This window comes from Bos taurus, chromosome 7 (assembly GCF_002263795.3).
Source record: "Bos taurus isolate L1 Dominette 01449 registration number 42190680 breed Hereford chromosome 7, ARS-UCD2.0, whole genome shotgun sequence".
NCBI lineage: Eukaryota > Metazoa > Chordata > Mammalia > Artiodactyla > Bovidae > Bos > Bos taurus.
The window spans coordinates 51,436,129-51,460,440 of record NC_037334.1 but is presented as its reverse complement, the minus strand read 5'-3'; the positions used below and the strand labels follow the sequence as shown (position 1 = coordinate 51,460,440).

Here is a 24,312-nt window from a genome sequence, read left to right as displayed (position 1 = left end):
AGGCAGACCAGAACAAAAAAACCCAGTTTCCTTTCTATTCAGATCATTATCTTAATTTAAAAAAGTAAATTGTAATCATATTTTTGCAGGTAAATAAAATTAGTTGTCTGTCTATAGCTTTGCCAGCTAGAATGTAATACAAGGTGACAGCATCTCCTTTGATCTTTGTAGTAGTTGTTTAAGTTTCTGAAATCACAGAGATTGTGTGTGTGATGGCTTAAAGGTAGTTTACATTAGGTATCACCTGTTCTAGAGATACTTTTGGATAGAGCTATGTAATAGCTTATTAACTCCACATTCATAAAGTAGCATTCTCAAGGAATGTTATTATTTGTAGTGTTTTATCTTTTAGTGATCATGTAAAATACATGATACTTAAAATAGTGGCAAAAATATTCAGAAAATGTTGAAAAATTATTAAATTCCTTGAGTGTATGTGGACATTTTTTATAAGTGGCAAATTTTATAAAATGTGTTTTAATGAATTTTAGTTAATCTGCTGATATAGATAGTTATGCTGCTTAGGACTTTAATATTTTTATTTTTACCATTTTATTCATTTTTCAAAGCATTTTTACTCCATTATTTCATTTAAAAGTAGTGTCTATGCTTGATGCTGTCTTGCTAATTATGATTAATTAGAGGATTTTCTCCCATCTCACTTTGTCGTTTCAAACAAATCTCTCACTTGCCACTAGGATAATAAAAATATTTGAATTCCATCACTGTTCATGAGGCTGTTCTTTTGGGTAGGTAATTATCTTGTGAGGAAATTTTTCCAAAATGGACACACATGCATTAAACTCCTAACTTTTGTATAAAACAGTGTCGTTCATTTTATTCTGCTTATGTTTTTAAGAAAACACATGAGGGTGGAACAGTACTTCATGTCAGGAAGCATTATCAGTTTCCACTGATGTTTTATACGTGCTCTGTTTTTATATGAGACTCTAAAAGCTCAAATGCTGTGTGATGCTATAAAGACATGGAAAATGATTCTTTCTTAGGGTTGGAGGAAGTGATGACTAGTGTTTTGCTGGTAGTATCTGATAATCCCCCCTCCCTTTAGCTATTCTAGGCATGTTTAGTTGTTGGGCGTTGTCGGACTAAATTGCTAAAAATAACAAATAAGGGGGAGGCTGTTATAAGACCAGCTCTTGCCACTGTCTGTAATCTGTTTAATTTAGTTCCTAAGGAGAAAGGGCAAAAGTAACATGGTGCCATTCTCATTGAATGGGTTTTTTGTTTGAAGTGCTGACAAGTACATGGAGCTCTGTCTTTCCACAAACCCCATAGGGCTCACATATGCACATCCACTTATAGTGGAGAGCCGGAGCTGGGGGACTCAAAGAGCATGTTCTAATCAGTGGTTATGCTTGAGATTAACCAAGTGATTGTGGTCTTTTGCATAACTTTAATGTGGTTTTTGACAGTGGAAATGTGCAGTTAGCCTGTGAGAGAGGGTGAGGTGGAGAAGATGGTGATTAGAAATGGATATTGTAAGAATAGACATCTATATAGTACTCTCTACTACACTAACTCAGTGTTCCCAGAGAGTCAGGTTGTTTAAAATTAACCACATATGTGACTTCAGTACATCTGCATGTATTGATAATTTTAACTCACATTGCCAGCATAAACCTTTCTGTGGATTTGGCTCTTGATCTTTCTTCACCTTAACTTCTTTCTAGTAATAGAAATAACTTTCTGTAAAGTGGAGATAGCAATCTAGTCAGTCAGTTCAGTTCAGTCACTCAGTTGTGTCTGACTCTTTGCAACCCCATGAACCGCAGCACACCAGGCCTCCCTGTCCATCACCAACTCCCGGAGTCCACCCAAACCCATGTCCATTGAGTCGGTGATGCCATCCAACCACCTCATCCTCTCTCATCCCCTTTTCCTCCTGCCCTCAATCTTTCCCAGCATCAGGGTCTTTTCAGTGAATCAGCTCTTCGCACCAGGTGGCCAAAGTATTGGAGTTTCAGCTTCAACATCAGTCCTACCAATGAACACCCAGAACTGATCTCCTTTAGGATGGACTGGTTGGATCTCCTTGCATTCCAAGGGACTCTCAAGAGTCTTCTCCAACACCACAGTTCAAAAGCATGCATTCTTTGGCGCTCAGTTTTCTTTATAGTCCAACTCTCACATCCATACATGACCACTGGAAAAACCATAACCTTGACTAGACGGACCTTTGTTGACAAAGTAATGTCTCTGCTTTTCAATATGCTCTCTAGGTGGGTCATAACTTTCCTTCCAAGGAGTAAGCATCTTTTAATTTCATGGCTGCAATCACCATCTGCAGTGATTTTGGAGCCCCGAAAAATGAAGTCAGCCACTGTTTCCCCATCTATTTGCCATGAAGTGATGGGACCGGATGCCGTGATCTTAGTTTTCTGAATGATGAGCTTTAAGCCAACTTTTTCACTCTCCTCTTACACTTTCATCAAGAGGCTCTTGAGTTTTTCTTCACTTTCTGCCATAAGGGTGATGTCATCCCCATATCTGAGGTTATTGATATTTGTCCTGGCAATCTTGATTTCAGCTTGTGTTTCCTCCAGCTCAGCGTTTCTCAAGATGTACTCTGCATATAAGTTAAATAAGCAGGGTGACAATATACAGCCTTGACGTACTCCTTTTCCTATTTGGAACCAGTCTGTTGTTCCATGTCCAGTTCTAACTGTTGATTCCTGACCTGTTTATAGGTTTCTCAAGAGGCAGGTCAGGTGGTCTGGTATTCCCATCTCTTTCAGAATTTTCCACAGTTTATTGTGATCCACACAGTCAAAGGCTTTGGCATAGTCAATAAAGCAGAAATAGATGTTTTTCTGGAACTCTCTTGCTTTTTCGATGATCCAGTGGATGTTGGCAATTTGATCTCTGGTTCCTCTGCCTTTTCTAAAACCAGCTTGAACATCAGGAAGTTCACGGTTCACGTGTTGCTGAAGCCTGGCTTGAAGAAATTTTAAGCATTACTTTAGTAGCATGTGAGATGAGTGCAATTGTGCGGTAGTTTGAGCATTCTTTGGCGTTGCCTTTCTTTGGGATTGGAATGAAAGCAATCTAGTACTTGTTAGTAAAGCTATTGAAGATCACTGAAGTGAAAGTCGCTCATTTGTGTTTGAATCTTTGCGACCCCGTGGACTATACAGTCCATGGAATTTTTCAGGCCAGAATACTGGAGTGTGGGTAGCCTTCCTGTCCTCCAGGAGATCTTCCCAACCCAGGGATCAAACCCAGGTCTCCCACATTTCAGGTGGATTCTTTACCAGCTGAGCCACAAGGGAAGCCCAAGAATATTGGAGTTGGGTAGCCTATCCCTTTTGCAGGGGGTCTCCCCACCCAGGAATTGATGATGACTGAAGGAATGAGTTAAGTGTCTTTCCTGTCCCCTGTTATGCATTTACCAGCAGTAGAGTGTGTGAAAATTGGAAGCAAATTTGCAGTTATATTTCTGGTATTCCACATTCTTTGTTGACTCACCTGAGCATTTATTGATTTTTATATTCTGAAGTTGCTTATTGATTTTTGCATCTGAAGTCCTATCCAGAAATCCCTTTATGTAATAATTGTTTTGTTTTTTTCTGTGTGTGTTTTGTTTTGGTTTGAATCTGGCCACTTTACTGCCAAAGAAAGAATGGATTGCTTTTATTAGAGATTCTTGCTAAGGAGTATCTTGGGAAAGCCTGTTTTTAATGAAGATCCTGATATTTACCTAAAGCTTTGAAATCTGAGCGGTTGGACACTGCAAGCTTTGGGAATGCTTATTCCTTTTAGGCATTTCTTAAGTCACCAGCCTGCCTTACTGCCTAATTTAATGAAACACATAATCATTTTAACTGAACTAAAGGGTCTTAGAGAGATAATTTAGAGCACAGTCTTCAGCACTACCTGTGCTATATAGTTGATGATGAAGTCTTGTGATTCATGTGGAATGACATGTATGGCAGCACTTAAAACCTTTACAAGTAGCTCAAGATTGATATCATTTATGGCCAAGTTTAATCAGCTCTAGAAATTTGTAAAAAAAAAAATCACTTTGCACTTCTGGATTTTTGAGGTTCAAATTCAGATCCTTCATTAAGGCAGGCTTAGTGTCTTTATCTCTTTAGAGAAGGCATGAGAGGGAAATAAAAGGTAGATGGTGACGGAAAACATAAGAGGAAGAGGAGCTTCTGGTACTAGAGTTGATCCTTGAAATGGATCAAGTTTTGAAATTAATTGTAAAATGTCAGCTGCCTTAATTTTTAAGTGTTGATGCTTTCAGTATCAGGGTTTGAGTTTCCCACCTACAGTAGATGTTCCTTCCTTTGGGCTGTGTGTGCCCTCAGTCCTGTCCACCTCTTTGGACCCCATGGATTGTAGCCTGCCAGGTACCTCTGTCTGTGAGATTTTCTAGGCAAAAATGCTGGAGTGTGTTGTCACTTCTTCCTCCAGGGGATCTTCCAGACCCAGGGAGCAAACCTGTATCTCTTCTGTCTCCGGCATTGGCACAGATTCTTTACCACTAGTGCCAGCTGGGTGAACAATTCTAAGATTCATGAGCTAAGACTCTGGCCAATAATAAGTTGGCCAGAAGAAGAGTATGCATGTAAAAAAAAATGCATCATTAAATGTTTGCTGGGTGTCTTGATTATACAGTATACTTTGGTGTTTTGACTAACTGTGGAGGTTTTTTGTTCTTATTTTTATACATCAAGAAACCTACAGTCTATTGTAATACTGTGTGCCATGCACTATTATAGGCAAAGAAGACATAATTAGCAAAGACCCTGATGGCATGGAACTTATATTCTGGAGAATGGGAGTGAGGGGACAGATAATAAATAACTGATAAATGTTAGAAAGACAAACAACACAGGATAAAGAGAGAATGGTGAGAGATATATATGCTGTCTTACGTAGTGCTGACAGGGAGGGTTTCTCTGACAAGGTGATATTTGAGCAGAGAGACCTGAAGAGAGTAAGAGAGCAAGCTGTGAGTACATCTCGGAGAAGAGGGTTCCAAGCAGAGGGAACAGCGAGTATAAAAACGCTGGAGGTGAGAGCATATTTGATGAGTTGTGGGAACAGCAAGGAGGCCATGTCAGCTGGAGCTGAGTGAGCAAGAATAGTAGGAGATGAAATCAGAGAGGTATCAGGGAATAGATTATATAGGGCTTTGTAGGCCATATTAAGGATTTTGTATTATGGTCTGAAGTTGGGAGTTTTGGGAGGGTTTTGAACCAGAGGAATGATATTATCTGATTTACATTTACATTTTAAATTTCACCATTCTGGATGCTTTGGTGAGAATAGATTATGGAGAGTAAGTGTGGGAGCAAGGAGACTTGTCAGGAGGCTGTTGCATTAAGATTGATGGTGGCTTGGACCATGGTGGTGGCAGTGGAGATGATCAGAATCTGGATATATTCTAAGGTAGAGCCAAAACAAACTGAGTGTAGGGATGAAAGAGACTGAAAGTTTTGAACCTGTTACAAAAGAATCATACCTCCTTTCTCCCACATATATCACTCATCACCTGTTGTAGAGATCTGGATTGGGTTCATGAGAGAAGGAGGCATTTTAGCTGGGCCTTGAAGATCAATTAGAATTTTATTATTAATACATAGGATTGGTTCAGGGGGGTCAGCATTTCAAAGCAAAAAAATGCTATGACCAGAAGTCTGAAAGTATAGGTAGAATGGAGAGGTAAAGTGAGAAACGAAGCTGGAAAGGCCTAAGGGAAAGAAGTGGAAGCTAAAATGAATGAAATCAGTATGGTGTATACTCATTTTAAGTTCTCCTTGTTCTGGGTGAGTAGTTGTTTCCAGTGCAATGCTCTTCATTCACTCTGGTTTCCACACAGCACTCCATGTATGATGGGCTTCACAGGGATTCCGTGTGTTTATGGGAACATACATGCTGTTGATAATTCATAGATCAGTATTTCTTAGTCAATTTTCAAGTTTCAAAAGTAATTTTAAAAGCAAATTGAAAGTTTGTTTTGGGCCTTGTTAACCTTTGAGATACTGTTAGACACCCAAGTAGAAATGTTGAATAGACAGTTGGAAATAGGAATCTGGAACTCCAGGCTAGTGAAATAAAATTGAGAATTGTCTATAAATTGTCAGTTTATAGGTGGCATGTAAAGTCATAGAACTGGATTAGATCAACTAAGGAGAAAGGTAGCTGCTTATAGGAGGTATAAAAAAGGTCATGTACTGAACCAAGGGCGCTGCAGCAGGATGTAAAAGCTCTGTACAGAGGTGTGGACTGTGTGCAGTGTGAATTCAGAGAACTGAGTGAGCACCCCCATGGGCAAGCCTCTGCTGTGAAGGGGCCAAGCTGCAGTGATGAGACCGGCTTCCTCCATGGTTAGGGGGCTGTGCGGGCCCCTGGTTTTGTGCTGCAGCAGTCACTGTCACCCCAGTTAGCCCTAAGTTTCTACGGCTTTGTGACCTTCTCTCATTAGCACTGACCTGGAGCTGGGCAGGCCTGGTCTGTTGAAGGACAATTTGCTTTCTCTGGGGAGACATTGCAGAATGTAGAGACCGACATCTAGTTAATCTCAGAGCTGACCGGGCTCTGGGGGCTGCACTGCAGGGAGTGGTGCAGCATAGCTCCTTTAAAGCACAGGAGATTATAACACTGCCTGTGTGTGTCTGGTTTCTTGGGTGAGACCTGATGGAGGAGTGTGCTTGCATGGGTGGAAGCAAGCGTGCCTGCCAGTGCTGAAGGGTAAAAGTTCCCTAAAAGGATTTTATAATACAGTACTTTCACTGGTGTTTATATACACTCAGCACACATGCATATACAAACGTGCAGTTTCCTGCCCTCTTTCAGTGTGTATTAAGAAATACTTCAACCTTTAGAATATTTTTTGAGTTCCCCTTACAAATTCTTAGCAAGTAATTGGCACTGCTTTTCTTGGCTCTGATAAGCACAGCATAATGCCTTGACATAATTATTAAGAAGATGAACTCTGGAATCAGTAAATATGAATTTGAACTCTAACTCTCCCACATACTATCACCTTGGGTAAATTACTTAGTGTCTCTAAGCCTGAATATACTTTTCTATAAAATAGCAACAACAGCAGGGTTGATAGATAAGGACAGTAAATAACCCTCTTATTTCCTGTTTAAGTATGGAATCAACTGAAAGTTGGGCATATTGATATGAAAATTTAAAATATCAGATCAGTCACTCAGTCTCGTCTGACTCTTTGCGACCCCATGAATTGCAGCACGCCAGGCCTCCCTGTCCATCACCAACTCCTGGAGTTCACCCAGACTCACGTCCATCAAGTCAATGATGCCATCCAGCCATCTCATCCTCTGTCATCCCCTTTTTCTCCTGCCCCCAATCCCTCCCAGCATCAGTCTTTTCCAATGAGTCAACTCTTCGCATGAGGTGGCCAAAGTACTGGAGTTTCAGCTTTAGCATCATTCCTTCCAAAGAAATCCCAGGGCTGATCTCCTTCAGAATGGACTGGTTGGATCTCCTTGCAGTCCAAGGGACTCTCAAGAGTCTTCTCCAACACCACAGTTCAAAAGCATCAATTCTTCGGCGCTCAGCCTTCTTCACAGTCCAACTCTCACACCCATACATGACCACAGGAAAAACCATAGCCTTGACTAGACGGACCTTTGTTGGCAAAATAATGTCTCTGCTTTTGAATATGCTATCTAGGTTGGTCATAACTTTCCTTCCAAGGAGTAAGCGTCTTTTAATTTCATGGCTGCAGTCACCATCTGTTATTACTGGTGAAGATTAGGTTGAAGGATGTGTCTTAGGTGTGCAGCAGTAATAATGATTTCTAATACTGATCCAGAATTAAGTTACCCAGCAAATCTCTGGAAGTTTGGGACAAGCACAGGTCTCTCTCTGCAGAGGCAGGGAGAATATATCTGTTAAATTTATGAGGAAAATATGTACCTTCTGCAAGCAGGCAAATCCTGGCAAAGTGGCAGGAGCCAAGCCATAGTTCCTTTTCCTAAACACACCAGTCAGAAAAGCCAGTAGTCTTCCTGAGAGTAGATTGGGGAGACCAGGATGGATAGCTGGTGAAAACTGGAGGTGAAGAGAATCAGCATTTCTTCGTTCTTACAGGAAGTACCTACTTCATAACATGATACAGACAAATCAATTGGTGGCTGGCACCCATTAACTACTTGGTAAATGCAGGGTTTTGTTACCTGCATATGATGGGTGCTCAGTAACTACTGATGGAGCATTTTGCCACCACATGCTTATAAGATAAAAGTTTCCTTTTAATTGGGAAAAAAATAAAGGCACACAAATGTACAAAACTAACACAACAAACACCTGTGTACTCATCACCCAGAGCTAACAAATGTTAGCATACAGTAATGTTTATTTATTTTTGTTTTTTTACAAAAATAAAACCATACTAATGAAATTGAAGTCTGCTTTGTAACTTGCCTCCTGGCTATACATTCGTTTCATTCGCACTAACTAGGAGAAACTACTCTGAGCTATTAGGTATAACTTTCCAAGCCATGTTTCATAACATCCTATAGTCAACAAATGACATTATATTGTTCATGTCTTTAAGTAACTTGCCTTTTTTTTTTCTTTTTTTTCTTTTTTTTAACTTGCCTTTTTTTGAGTTCTGTTCACACTAATATATGTAATTTATTCAGTTTGCTGTAGGGTATTCTATAAGAATATGTAACTTTCTGTATTTTATTCAAAGGATCCATTGTTGATAGCTTTAGTGTATACATGTAAATGTGGGCAAGGGACCCGATGACTCCTTTCACATGTAGCATAAATACAGACATGTTAAGGCTAGTCAGTGGGCTCAAGGATGTAAGTGCCAACAGGTTGGTGAGATCTCCTGCTCTCACTTCCTAATGGCCAGGGATTCTGTGGTGAAGCCATCTCCTAAACTAGCTGGGCGGGATTGAAGACGGGAGGAGAAGGGGATGACAAAGGATGAGATGGTTGGATGGCATCACCGATGCAATGGACATGAGTTTGAGTAGGTTCCAGGAGTTGGTGATGGACAGGGAAGCCTGGCGTGCTGCAGTCTTTGGGGGTTGCAAAAGTCAGACACGACCGAGTGACTGAACTGATTGAAACTAGCTGGCCTCTGCCAGTGTTTTAGAAATGGAGATCACATGTCCTTCACAGAGCCAGAATCAGAATTGATGAGAAAGAGAGGGCAGGCCTTAGTGGGAACGCAGGATTCCAGATTCTCATTTCCAACGACTTTTGCTGTGAAAGAAATGAGGATTCCTCTGCCATGGTTGGATACTTCTAGTAGCTGGGTCCTCTAATGTTAGTGGTCCTTTTCTTATAAAATTATAAATCCCTAAACACCAACTCTTTGAGTAAAGAGATAAAGTGGGTTCTAAGTGGCCTTGTGTCTGGAAATTGAAGGAAGGGCAAAAGAAAAACCACCCCTTGAATCATGTTTGCAAAGAGAAGTGTGCCAAGTGCTCTTTATTACTCCAGTGTCATTATAAATTTAATTGGTCTTATGTCAGCTACTTAGATCAGAGCTAATAGCATGTTCAATTCCATTCTGTTTGTACCAGTTCCATGGTAACATGGGTGGGTGTGGAGTTGGGACAAGTGGCAGCTGCGACGTCTGGTCTGTGGAGTGATTTCATCATGATACGAGCCCCTTTATCAGCCTGGATGGAGAAATGTCACTGGGCAATGTGACCTGACTTTCCAGTGCCCTCAGAGCAATGAGCCAAGGCCTTGGGCTGCTTGTCCGACCTAGAGGTTTAGCTCAGAGTTAGAGAGCAGTGATTTCTTGGTGACATGAACAGGTGTAACTATCAGTTTCCCTTTTCTCTTTCTGAGTAAAAAGAAAGCTGAGGTTTTTTGAAAGCTTTATAAAGTAACCCTTTGGTGTTAGAGTGAGTTTGTAGTTCTCTGGTTCTGCCCTCTGATGACCTGTACAAATCAGCAGAGGAGGTGCCCATGAGTCATGCATCTGTGCTTTTAGTGGCTTTGAGCTCTTACTTGTTTTCACTGTCTCCTGGTCCTTTTATGGGTTTCCGGTTGCCATATCTCTATTTTTTTAGTTGTATAAATATGTTACTCGATTGGAAAGTAATATTGTGATCACATAGAAGTTTCCTTGCCTTTGTTTGTCCATAGTCTCTCCCATAGTACCTTATAAACTCATGAAATGTTAATGCTTCTGCTGATAACATTAATTTTCAGAAATTAATACATCAGTTTATTTTATCCTGCCTGGTTTGTGTATGTGTTACTGTCAGCCTCTGGGTGGAGTAAAGACTAATTTGCTCTGAAAATAATTCATTCGGAACTTAGATTGCTATGCCTGTTTTTAAACACAGCCTTATTACTTTCTAATTCTAGAACATGTTCATCACCCCCCAGAAGAAACCCGTTAATCATTAAGCATTTGCTTCCCATTTCCCCTTCCCCCAGCACCTGGTAATCATTCATCTATTTTCTGTCTTTGTAGATTTGCCTGTTCTGGATATTTGTATAAATGGATCACACAGTATGTGGCTTTAGGAGTCTGGCTTCTTTCACTTAGCTTAGTGTTTTCAAAGTTCATCTGTGTTGTAACATGTATCAGTACTTCTTTCCTTTTATGGCTGAATAATATTCAGTTATATGGATATATACTACATTTAGTTTATCTGCTTATCAACTGATAGACATTTGGGTGGTTCCTACTTTTGGGCTATTATGAGTAATGCTACTAACAATCACAAGTTTCTGGTACTACACCTGTCTTCATTTTTCTTACTTGGATATATACCTAGGAGTGGAATTGCTGGGTCTGATGGTTATTTTGTCTTTTCAATTTCTTGAGTAGCTACTAAATTGTTTTCCATAGCAGCTGCATCATTTTACATTTCCCACCATCATATATGAGGGTTCTGATTTCTCTGTGTCTTCATTAACACTTATTTTCCATTTTTGATTGTAACCATATTAGTGGGTATAAAATAGTATCACATCGTGGTTTTGTTTGCATTTCCCCAGTGAATAATGATGTTGAACATCTTTTCATGTGCTTATCGGCCACTAATATATCTTCCTTGGAGAATGTCTACTTGAGGGTCCCTTGCTTGTTTTTTAACTGGGTTGTGTATCTTTTGTTGTTGAGTTGTAAGAAAATAGAAATTCTTAACTTGCTTGGAGCAAAGAGTAGAATCAGACTGACTTCTGGCTTTTGCCACACATATTTGCATGTTAGTCTTGCCACCACAGGTGAGTCAGTTACACCTCCACTTCTAAGAATGCAAGGTGTTGCCCTTACTTCCGCTCTGAGAAGGCACACCTTTGTTCACCTAACCCTTTACCATGCCTACAGGCCAAACTCCATAGTAAACACTGTTGATTTGATCCTCTTGCTCTTCTCGTAAGAGGGCAAACTAAAGACAAACTGAAATAGTAAAACTTGTTTTATTTGGTCATTTGGAAGACTTGGATAGTTTCGATAGTCCTGTTGATAGGTCAGGCTTTCTGACCCTGGAGAAGCAGAAGAAACTAATGCATATTAGAAAATTTCCTTTTGTAAAACTTGTTTTCATGAGACTTATTTATTATGTACTGTGTACATTTATTTTTCAAATATGATGAAACTTAGAATAATGTTCTAGTTGGGCTCTAAGGAATCAGAGACCCCAGGGTTGTGATATTGGTAGTTGTGTTTGCCCATCGTTTTTCTGATCTCTTTCCTGCAGGCCCTGAATCAAACACTTACCATGTTTAGCATACTGTTATGAGATTTGTACAACACACAGTTCTCAGTTGTGGCATTACGTGATCTCTGAAGGATATTTTCTTTGTGTGTTTATTTCCTGAATATAGCAATTCGGCCCTTCTAATAATTTCCTTGGGTGTACTGATACTCTACAACTCTTGTTTTAGACCTATGTGAAGCCCAGTGTCTCCTTTGAAGTTAAGAGGTAAAATTAATTTGTCCTGACACTTAACGTACTCTTAGGGCTCATCTGTGACAATTAAAATACCAGGTGGTTTCCCTTCATGAAGTTTTAGGGTCAGGTCTCAAAGAGCTATAGCCTTTGAATTTTTATTTTCAGTTTTTTTGGCTGTGCTGCTTGGCTTGTGGGATCTTAGTTCCTAGGCCAGGGATTGAATCCAGGCCCTCAGCAGTGAGAGTGAGGAGTCCTAACCACTGGACTGCCAGGAAATTTCCTGCTGCTAAGTCACTTCAGTCGTCTCTGGCTCTGTGCGACCCCGTAGACGGCAGCCCACCAGGCTCCCCTGTCCCTGGGATTCCCGGACGTTTTAAAGTTGGAAGATATTCCAGAGGCCACTTGATGGAACACTCCCCCCACTGCCCTCAACATTTCTGATGTGTTGTCGTGGTTCCTACTTGAACACATCCAGTGATTTCTCAGAGAAGGCAATGGCACCCCACTCCAGTACTCTTGCCTGGAGAGTCCCATGGATGGAGAAGCCTGGTGGGCTGCAGTCCATGGGGTCGCTAAAAGTCGGACATGACTGAGTGACTTCACTTTCACTTTTCACTTTCATGCATTGGAGAAAGCAATGGCAACCCACTCCAGTGTTCTTGCCTGGAGAATCCCAGGGACGGGAGAGCCTGGTGGGCTGCCATCTATGGGGTCGCACAGAGTTGGACACGACTGAAGTGACTTAGCAGCAATAGCAGCAGCAGCAGTGATTTCTAGTCATCTCATCCTTTTTTCCTGAACCACTCTTCTCTTGGTTTTTATGAAACAGTGCCCCTCCTCTTTAGATATTACTGGCTGGTGCCTCTTCTTCCTTTGATTCTTCCTAAACGTTGACTTCCTATAAGGCTAAGTCCTTGTATTCTGAGTTCTTTCTCAAAGAATTCCAATCATTCTCATGGCTTCAAGTACCTATATGTAAACTTGTATCTCTAGCCCAGACTTCTGTGAACTTCAGGGATGCAATCTAGTTTTCTTTTCACATCTCACTTAGATGTTTCACAAGTACCTTAAACTCGGCAAGTCTAAAATTAAACTTAGAATCTTTCCTTCCAAACCTGATCCCCTTGGGAGGTGTTCTTGACACCGCTCCCCCCTTCTGATTAATAATGAAGGTTATGGTGAAGTCCTCTGATAGCTTTTCTCTTAAATATTTCTTAAATATGTTCTTCTCTAGCTCCATTGCCATCACTAAGATACTGTCATCTCTTTCCAAGATTATTACAATGGCTTCCTAATAGGTTTCTCAGCATTCACACTTGTATTCTCTAACCACGTACTTCCCAACCCTTTTCACATCACAGCACCTAGAGAATAGTATTTGCATGGTTCACTGGGATAAGTGGACAGAGGGTGCTCAAGGTGGCAGCAACTGCCCAGGGGAGGTGGGGGGCCCTTTGGCTACTCCAGGGACTAAAGGGATCAATATCATGGATACATCTGTTACCCTTTCATTACTCACCGGGCTTTCTGCAGGAAGCCTTGCTCTAGCTCATTCTCTGTGTTGCAGCCAGAGTAGTTTTTGTTTCCAGTGGAAATTTGATTTTTGTCACTCTGTCTTAAGACCCAGTGGCTTTTCATCATCTTTAAGATCTTTAATATGGCTTTTGACCCTCTGTGATCTGACTCAACCTCACCAGCCTTATCCTTCTGTCTTATCTATCCCTCCCTCCCCCTTCAGTACTTCAGCCTCACTTGCTGTCATTTAGTTCCCAGACGTGTCTTGCTTCATTTGACCTTTGCACATGCTGCTCCATTTGCCTGGAATTGCTCTCTCCCCCTGCTAACCTCTCCACTTAATTTTCATTCATCCTTCATAGCTTATTCAAAAGTGCTTCTGTGATTTCCTTGATTATACCAGGTGTTTCCTGTGTTAACATGCTCAGACACTCAGTTGTGTCCGACTCTTTGCGACCCTTTGGACCGTAGTCCACCAAGCTCCTCGGTCCATGGGGTTTCCCAGACAAGAATACTGGAGTGGGTTACTAATTTCCTCCTTCAGGAGATCTTCCCAACCCAGGAATCAAACTCACATATCCTGCATTGCAGGCAGATTCTTCACTGCTGAGCCATCAGGGAAGCCCCTTCCTCTCTTAGACACTGTGGTTTCCCCTCAGAGCCCTTATTGCAATGGTGATTAAATGTCTGTGTGTCCAGCAACAGTGTGACCTCTGTGAATAAGTGTGTGACTTGTTCACTGCTCTAAGCCCAGTGCTCTTCGGGTGTAACATGCATTGAGTGCCCAATAAATATTGGTTAAATTATGTGTCACTTCTTGATACTGAGGATGAAGGATTAATCACATCAGAGAAGATCCCTACTTTTATGAAACTCATATTCAGATATAGACAGTGACAATATAAGCAAGAAGACAATGTAAGCAAGAAAACACGTAGTAAAGTGATGTTTTAGAGAGCTGTTGGGCAGGCCTCTCAGAAAAGATGAAATTTCAGCTGAGGTCTGCATGAGAGGAAACAGCCAGCCACTTAAAAGTATGCAAAGGAAGAACATTCCAGGTGGAGGGCACAGATGATACAAATGTCTTGTTAGAAAACATTTTGAATTGTTTAAGCAAGTGAGAAAAGGAAAGTGTTGTAATAAGATTGGCGTGGTTAGTATGGACCAAATGATGCAGGGCCTTATTCCTGGGGTGAAGAGTTCAGATTTTATTTGAAGTGTAATGGGAAGATATTCAAGGGTTTTGAGCAGAAAGTAACCCTGATTTACTTGTTAAAATATCCATGACAAACATCCAGGCGAGGATGATAGAGGCTTGAGCTAGGATGGTAGCTGTGGTGCTGGATAGAAAGAAGAGGATGGTTTGGGGATATCTTTGGAAGTAAGTTAAGACTGATGGGTGGGTGGAAGAGGGGATATTGGGTTCAAGGAAAAGAGAAGAAAAGAGTGGCTTCTGTTTTTTTTTGTTTCTCTGGTTTTTAAATTGAGCAATTGAATGTATAAATCAATTGTGCTTATTTTAGACATGTTAATTTGGGGTTTGACAGCCAGGAAGATACGTTTTATAAGCAATTTGATGTGTAAATCTGGAATTAAGGGGTCTGGGTTGGAGATACAGATTTGGGAATCATAATGATGTTTAAAGCTGAGAGTAGAGGGTTTCTAAGAGAGAGTGATGAAGAGAAGAGAAGTTAAGGACAGCTTCCCAGAAAATACCAACATTTTGAAGTTGAGCAGAGAAGTAGTCAGCAAAAGAGAGCTTAGAAGGAGTAGCCAGTAGTAGGAGAAAGATAGGAGTGTGGTATCATGAAAGCTAAGAGAGGAAGTTATTTCAAGAATTGTGTTGAATGCTGTTGATGAGTAAGAATGAACAGGTTGAGTAAGAAGAGAACAGAGAGTAGCCACTGCTTTGGGTGACATAGAGATCATTGGTGACCTGGACTTCATTCAGTTCAGTAGAGTAGATGGGAAGCGTGATTGGAGAGGTTTTAAGAGATAATGCGAAGTGAGGAAGTGAAGGCAGCTGCTGAACAGTTAGTTCAGGAGGTTTTGCAAGACGGAGAGGAGAGAAAGGAGACAGTACTTACAGGGGAATGTGAGGTCAAGAAAAGTGTGGTTGTGTGTTGGGTGCGTGACTTGCCTTACCAATAGTTACCTTGCAGAGAAAGAGAAGTTGAAGATTAAGAAGAAAGAAAAAGGATAACTAGGAGTGAAAATTTTGAAAAGGGGATGGATTCAACCCCAAAGTGGAATTGTGTTTTTATAAAAACAGAGACACGTGTCCATTTTGGAGTGTCTCCAACATGGAGAAAGAAGAGAGTATATTTATAGGTGTAAGTCAGGTGATGGATTTGGTAGTGAAAAGAGATAATACTCCTCAGATTGTTTCTGTTCTCTCTGAGCTGGGGATGAGAGAGGAAGAAAGAGTATAGGAAATTTGAGGAGATAGGAAAGCATGAAATAGTTATTTGGGAGAGCAGAGAAGTTAATATGTTAAGGAAATTTAATAGAGCTTCTGGACGCTGGGTGAGTGCTGAAATTCATGGTCTTGAATTTAGGTGAAACTGTGTAGCACAGTTCCGTGTTTTTCTCCAGCTACGTTCAGCTAGTCGGGTACAAACGTGGAGTAGATGGATGGTTGGATTAGCTTGGTTTGTTAGTATTTTGCCAGGGGAGTGCAACAGAGGGAGAGAGGGGGCAAAAGGGAGTTCAGAAGGGGAATAAATATAAATGATTGACTGTGGAAGCTGAGCTGGGTGGGAGGGGAGAAAGTCCTGGAAGCAGAGTGGATAATGAAGAATTTGTTGAGTGATGAGGTTGAAGAAGTGCTGGAGGGAGAGTTATCAGATCAAAATGACCTGGAAAAATATGAAGTGGTGGTGGTGAAATTGAAATTCTGGAGGAGGTACAGTTACTGGTGTCAGTGTCTCTGGGGTATGACTATGGCCTGGGTGACTCAGGTGGGGTAAAGTAAAAATTGTGAGAGGGGAGAGAAGGTCATAGTATTAAATGGATCATCTCCACTCTTGTTGAAGTCACCTTGAGTGGTGTAGCTGTGGTGGAGAGGGAGACGGTGAGCCATTGATGAATGAGGGGCCGCACCCAGACTACTGGTAGATTGCGGCAGCAAGGAGGGGAGAAGAGGATGGCACACTGTGATGCCACAGACTTCAAGGAGGAAAAAAGAAAATGGTTTGGCAGTAGGCTTGATGAATGAATGGAAGGCTGGATGGATGGAGATTTATGCTTTTATTAGGCAGCTTTCATTGAAAGTTAAAATCTCTGCTTGCTGGATTCAGTTCTACCTTGTTAAGGCTCCCTCGTTTTTTAAAGATTCTCTTCCTTGCTGGCTAGATCTGGCTTGCTTCTTGTTTTTGTGTTTTTAGAACACAGCTAGCCCATCTGTTTACACATTAAAAAATTTTTATTTTTGGCTGTTCTGGTGGGTCTTTGTTGCTGTGCTCAGACTTTCTTTAGTTGTGATAAGTGGCAGCTACTCTCTAGTTGCGGTGCGTGGGCTTCTCATTGTGGTGGCTTCTCTCATTGCGGAGCACCGGCTCTATAGAGTGTGTGGGCTTCTGTAGTTGGGGCGCACGGGCTTGGTTGCCCATCAGCATGTGGGATCTTCCCGGCCCAGGGATTCTTAACCACTGGGCCACTGGGAAGTCCTGTTTACACATTTTTTATGTTGCGTTTGCACTACAGTGGCAGAGTTGAGTAGGTGTGACAGAGGCAGTTCCACAAAGCCTAAAATATTTACTCTCTAGCCCTTCATGTATTGAAGAAGGAAATGGCAACCCACTCTAGTGTTCTTGCCTGGAGTATCCCAGGGATGGGGGAGCCTGGTGGGCTGCCGTCTATGGGGTCACACAGAGTCGGACACGACTGAAGCGACTTAGCAGCAGCAGCAGCAGCCCTTTATTGAAGGAGTTTGCTGAAGTCCATTTTTGAAGGAGGTTCTCAAACTTCAGTGTGCATCAGAATCACCTGGAGGGCTTGTGAAAACAGATTGCCAGGCTCCATCTCTAGAGGTGCTGATTCAGTAGGTCTGGATTGGGACCTAAGAACGTGGATTTCTAATAAGTTCCCAGGTGTTGATGGTGCTGCTGGTCAGGGGACCACACTTCAAGAGCCGTTGTTTTAGATATTTAAGTTAGTGATTGGATTCCTTCTCTGCTTAATATTCTTTGAGCCAAGTTCCCTACCTCCATTAGCTATATATCTCTTTAACATGATCATTGTCTTATCTTACCCCCTTTAAGCTTGGTGCCTGTGAACATAATGATTCTTTGGCTAAAGCCTGATCTTTGCCACATGCATTGGAACAGGTGCCCGACCTTGCTCTTCACTTAACCTGTGAGCTTGTTTTCTTTGTTTCTCACATTGTCTAATGTACGGGTCTTTCTCTGAGACTTAAATGAAACTGATGTGGTAGGGAGAGTAATAGTAGGCAGAGATCACACACTTTAGGTGGACTAAAATGCTAATAAATGTTATTATTTGGAGGAAATAAGACCCCTTTCCTCCCCCTGCCTCCACCCTGGTATATCTCTGCTCTAAGGAACTTGAGTTTGCTCTGCCTTGGGTAGATTGAGCCATGTGATCATAGGTGGGATATGGGAGTCTGGCCTCATATGGTAGCTGTGTTAGAATCTCTTTAGATGTTCTCTTTAAAAGAACATCTGGGAGAAAAAAAAGGTCATTGCTCAACTAATCCAAGTCTTTTGTCCCTGTCTTTCAGCAGAGGAACTTCTGAAAGGTGTCTTGAAAGCAGTTTCTAAAAGATACGGAGACAGTAACCGCTTCTTAGGCTTCTTTTTATTCTCTTGCTCCATGCCTAAAATTGCTCTCTCGTTCTTTGAGCTCATCTCCCGGCCATATGTAGCTCAGCAGTTACCTTGCAGCCTCATTGTTTCCTAATGGTGAAGTGGATAAACGCAGATGAGTTCACAGGTGGACGTGTGTCCTTGGATCACTTGTCTCTTATCTCCAGGTCCTGGTCAGGTTTGGCCTTCCCTTTCTGCCTCTGGTGCTCCTCACCCACGCAGACTCTCGTTGCACTTGGACTTTCAGAGCTCTGCCCATCCCTGTCTCATTTCCCTTTCTGACTTCTCTCATTGTGCCCTTGCATGGCCTTTGTTTTTCTCTTCTTCCTCTTGTTTCCCTGCCCTCTTCACGTTTTACCCCATCTGCCAATACATGCCTTCTCAGCCTCAGATGCTGGCCTCTTGCTAAATTTCCCCATTATGGGCAACTGGCCCCCTCTGACCATTTTATAGTTCCACAAACCGAGAGAACAGGAGAATCATTGAATCTCTTGAGTTTTTAATTTGGTATTGTCTAAAGCCTCATTTGATAAGTTGGAAAATAAAAAGGGAGAGAGGAAAAAACTTCTATACCCCAAGGTAGGACAGACAGGAAAAGCATTACTTTCGAGAAAGAGAGGAAAACAATGTTCCTAAGAAAAGTCTATAGAGATAGTGTCACAAGATGCATTACCTCAGGAGTCTATTTGAGAGATTGTGTCATGTCAGAAAAGTTCTAGAGGACTTGAGCCTCTTTCCTCTGTGAGAGGATGAGAATGAACTCCAGGCCCTCAGTCTGACTCCGGAAAGAAGGACTTCACGCTGATGAGCAAGAAGGCCAACAATGTCATTTCCCTGGCTGTGCTGAGCCCCACAGGAAAGCTCAGAATTTTGCGTCAGGACAAGGCCCACAAGAATGTTGCTGCGCCCAGAGCCCTGTGGTTTGATGCCACTAGAGAATTTCCTACGGAAAGGGTTCTGAGGGAGTGCTCAGTAAGGCAGAAAGGTGCTGCAGTGAGGCCAGCAAATGCCTTCCTAGGACTCAGGATGGAAGGTGGGGGTTGAAAATGCCTCCTAGAGTTTCCACAGCAGTCATTATGCCCTTGTCACGCACAGCAGCCCTGACAGACATCACATGGAGCCCTTTCTCAAGGATTTCTGACTCTCGGATGCGGGAAATGGGGATGGTTTGTATTATGGTTTCACAAGTTAACCAATTAAAGCATAAGGGCTTTGACCTGTACATAGGGCCTGTTCGCGGGAGCAAGGTTTTGATGTCCGTGTCAGTATCAGTGAGGTCTGAGTTTTAAACCTGTGTATTTCTTGAGGCAGAGGTTAGAGGGCAATGCCAGAAACTGAGAACCACCTTGAAAGAGAATGATCATTTTCTGCCTTTGCTTCCTCTGGTGGGTATTCCTTATTCATTCAGATTGGGAGGGAAACAAAAACCGAGTGTGCATATGAGGAAATCAGAAAGGCCTCGTTTCCCATGATAAGTGTATTATTCAGCTACTGAGTTCCTGTTATGAACCAGCCATTCTTCTAGACACTGGGACTCTGTCATGAGCAGAGTCTTGCCATCAAGGACCATTTCTTCTCATAGGGAAGACAGACAGACAAACACATACACGCCTTCAGGTGGACAGGTCCTAAGGAGGACAATCACAGAATGAGGAGAATAGAGTATGGAGCTACACACGTGGTCATGAAGGCGTTTCCCATAGGTGACATTTGAGAAAGACCTGAAGGAACAAGTAGTGCGGATGTCTGGGGAAGAAGGGCCCTACACAGAGAGAACCAAAGGCAAAGGACAGGCAGGGGCATGGCTGGTGGATCGGCGGGACAGCTTGGAGGCCAGGGGGCTGGAGCCGAAGTGAGAGAAGGAGACGTGGGAGGGGAGGCCAGAGAGTCAGCTTAGAGCAGGACTGTACGTGGCTCTTTGAAAGGCCTTTGCCTCTTGAGAGAGACAGGAAGCTGTTGGAAGGTTTTAAATGTTGAAAGATGACTCTGGGCACTGTGAAGAAACTGAAGGGGGTGGTCAAGGATAGAAGAAAGGAGACCACTTAGGAAGCTCTTGATTAAGGTCAGAGTCTGGAGATATTTTGAGATAGCGCTAGCAGGATTTGTTGTTTGATTGGATGTCAGGTGTGAAAGAAAGAAAATTCAAGGATGACACTGAAGTTTTTGCCTTGAGTTGCGAAAATGGAGTTATTTACAGGAATGAGGAAGAGCCAGGTCCACACAGTTTCTGGTTTGACTAATGGTTTTAAACTGGAAATTCAAGGAAGAGAAGGTTTAACTTAATCATTGGTTCCTTAATTTTATCCATTCTCTCTGATGGTCTCATTTGTATTTGGGTCAATTCTACAGCAATTATTTCTGAGATACATACAACCCCAGCATTCTCACTTTCAGGGCTCCTTAACTAAGCCTCTGTGATGCGGTGTGGTGAAAGGTATGGTCCACAAGAGCCTTGGGGTACACTCTGTCTCTGGGAGCACCCTTCACTTCAGGTGCTGTGTTGGTATCCTAGGGCCGCATAACAAGTTACCAGAAACTGGGTGGTTTAAAACAACAGAAATTGATTTTTTTTTTTTTTTTTGCAATTCTGGAAGGTGAAAGTCCAGAATCCAGGTGTTGCAGGCTGTGCTCCGTGTGAAGGGTTTGGGGAAGATGCCTTCCTGCTGTCTGGCTGATGGTGGTTGTGGGCCACCCTCGGCCTTCCTCCTCTTGGAGGTGCACCTCCCACTCTCTGCACGGCGTCTCCCCCTTGTGTCCCTTAGTCTTTGTGTGGCCTTCTTACAAGGACAGGAGTCATTGGATATAGAGCCTGCCCTAACCTAGTGTGCCCGCATCTTAACCTGGTTACATCTGCAAAGACCCTGTTTCCGAATAAGGTCACATTGACACATACCGGGGGTCAGGACTGCCTCATGTCTTTTCGTGAGACACAGTTCAATCCATTTCATGTGCTTTGGGACAGGTTTGACTGTGAGGGTCTGCTGGGCTTGCGTGTTTGAGGATGAGACAACTGAAATACAGTTGGAAGGCAGGACTATGCTAGAGATGCCCCATCTGTTGGGATGAAAAAAATTCTTTATTGACCAGTAAGTCTGTAAACTGAAGATTAAAAGATAGACAAGTTCATTTTACATTATTTGAAACTTGAAGACTTTAGGATATGCAGTAGTAAAAATAATGAAAAAGTAATGAAATTGGAAGTGGAAGATTGAAGGAAGAGATGTGACAGTAAAGAATTTTAAAGTTGAGAGTTACAGCCTGGATTCGATTGGCCAGAGGCTGGGGCTGTGTTCAGTTTGATGGTTTTGCTCATTGGGGCAGCAAGTGGGTGGACATGAAATGCAGCAGACGTGGGTCCTGAGCTCTGGCTGAACTGCAGGGCTAGAACCCCACTTGGCTCGCCTCACCTCTTCCTTGGATTCCTTACCGGGCTGGGACCCAAAAGGTGCCCGGATGGTGCATGGCATTCACTCTCTGGCTGCCATGCAACAGCTGGTACATGTACATTCTTCAGCGGTGTGTCAGGAGTTACTAAGTATTTGCCTTTTTTACTCACAAGTAAATCTAATGATTGTTTATCAGAGGAAGTTTAAGTTCCCACTCTGATATCACAGTGATAGATAGGACTGTACCAGGTTTAGTGGTGCACAAAATTTTCTTGGCAGTAACACACTTGTGGCCATAGAATCACCATGGTCACTAGGAGTTTTTGTGGAAATCTTGTTCTTTTGTAAGGAATTGAGTGCAAGTTGAAGGGATGCGAGATGGGTAAAGAGACAGGGCTCTTCCTGGTCTTCAAGAAATTTGAAGTTCGGAGACAAACAGGAACCAGAAGTTCACATAAGAACTGTGATAAAGATTTGTGGGATTAGCAGATGCAGAGCGTTACACAGGATGGATGAATGGTGGGCCCTGCTGTGTAGAGCCGGGAAGTGTGCTCCATGTCCTGTGAGGGGCATGGTGGAGGGATATGAAAGAGAACATGCATGTGTGTACTGAGGTATTCTGCCATGCAGTGGAAATTGGCACAGCACTGTGAATCAACTATACTTAAAATTGTGGCTGCCTCAGCACACGGCACCTAAAGGAAACTGTACTTTCCAGTGTATCATTTAATAAATGTCTGGACAGAGAGTGGGAGAAGTTTCAGGCAGGGGTATGGAAAAGGGGTGCCAGAGAGGTTTCATGGTGAAGGCCCTGGGCAGTAGAAGCCCTCATTTCCATTTTTCTGCTTCAGAGGTTGGGGATCAGGTCTTTGCAAGGCCTGAGACCAGGCTGCTTACCTGCCCTCTGCCGCCGCCCTCCCCTGGCTTCCCTGGGTCATCTGGGCACCTCAGCAGTCAAAACCCTCAGCTGCTGGGGTGAGGGAGGGGCAGTGGCTGCCTCTGGGCTAGGGCTCTGCACCTCTGACTCTAGTGTGGCTCCATCCCATGGGCCCTGGCAGGGGGTTATTTTGAGCACTCCCCAAAAGGGAGACTTGCTGTCATGTCTGTTCAGTGGGCGGAGCCACAGTGTGCCCTCAGGGCAGGGGCCAGTGGTGAAGCCACACTTCTGGGGTGGCCACGGGGCAAATAACGCACAGACATCATTTCCTTTGACTAATCTTTCGTAATCCTGGTCCAGATGTGGCTCCTGAAAGTGAAGTTCTTTGTCTAAGTCGAGATTTTTAATTTAGGACCCAGATGGGGTAGGAGGTACACTTCCAGAAGGTCTGTTTTACTCAGTGTGTCATTGTCCTGGATTCCTGGCAGGCAGTGGTTTCATTAGAAAAACAGATTTCATCCTGACTCATCTGCTTCGGTGAGCCGTGTGATACAGCTTCTCAGTCCGCGGGGCAGCCGGTCTCCCGTCGTGCTGGACAGAGCGGAGGGCATGCTGTCCGCTCTGCAGCAGCGACAGCTACAGGCGCCTGGCCTGGGCTTTGGAAAACCTTGAGAGACAGTCTGTTATGGGGCCAGAGCTTTGTCCTGGAATTTCCTGGCCTTTGTCTGTCTGGTGTAACTTCATGTACCACGACGCCTGTTTTTAGAGTCTGCTTCCTTCTGGGGGAAGAGTGCTGTTGCTTTCTACAGAGCACTTCTGCTTCCGGAACTGAGCGACACCCTCCCCGGTGCCCAGGCGTCAGGGTCGGGGAACGCTCTGGGGCAGGTGTGTACACCTGGCTGTCAGTAGACAGTAGGCTCCTGGAAGTCACTAGTCACAGAGAAGCCATAACCCTCGGGCATAAAAGCAGCATCTGTCAGCTTGGCACATTCACCCTGATCCTAACCCTTGTTTCCTTCTCATATTGCAGCAGAAAAAATCCTATCTGGAGCGGAGTGTGAAGGAAGCTGAGGACAATATCCGGGAGATGCTGATGGCGCGAAGGGCACAGTAGGCAGCCTCTCAGGAACCTCTTCCTTCTCACCCCTGCCATTCCTGGCGAGGGGCTTGTGTTGGGAAACTGCTCTGCCCGAGGGACATTTTATCTGGATGGTCTAGTAACCTTATGTTTTATGCATGGCCTGGAGTCCCTTTCAGATCTTATCCTTGTATGTTTTATCCTGGCTCTGCCTGCCACCCTTCTTCCCTGTGGTTGAATCATGAACTCCAGGGAAGGGAACAGGGGAGCCAGGACAGACAGGGGAGTTCTTCTGGGGCCTACTGCTGGTCACGCCAGTCAGACCAATAAAAGACATCTGTCCCACTCTGCTAAGTCTGCTTTTCTTGAGCTGATGGATGAGAACAGAGGACCAGAGAGGCAAAGAGTGTCTCCACGTCACTCCTCCCTGTTGCCTCTCCAGGGGATCCTTCTGCATTGAAGCCTTGCCCTCTTTTTTCTGTTTCTGTTCCTCTAGGTAAACCCCTCAACTTCTGAGCCTTCATGTATCAGTAGTATGCAGATGAGGAAAAAGGGAGAGCAGGCATAGCTGAATGTATGATCACAACAGTGGTACCTCAGTGGCAGTCTGCCTAGAGTCCTCGTGTCTGACTCTCTGCAACCCCCCATGGACTGCAGCACGCCAGGCACCTCTATTCTCCACTGTCTCCTGGAGTTTGCTCAAATTCCACTGAGTCGGTTTAACAATAGCCGTTATTAAAAA

At 43.2% G+C, this 24,312-nt stretch overlaps 1 protein-coding gene across 1 annotated transcript in view; it reads left to right on the top strand.

Annotated features, from left to right (window-relative positions):
• Positions 1-23,916, top strand: part of PFDN1 (prefoldin subunit 1) — a 73,839-nt gene extending 49,923 nt beyond the window's left edge. Inside the window, 1 exon segment of the mRNA NM_001078062.1 lies at positions 23,523-23,916. Coding sequence (NP_001071530.1) covers positions 23,523-23,606 — 84 coding nt within the window. The 3' untranslated portion in view covers positions 23,607-23,916.
• The last annotated feature ends 396 nt before the right edge of the window (positions 23,917-24,312 follow it).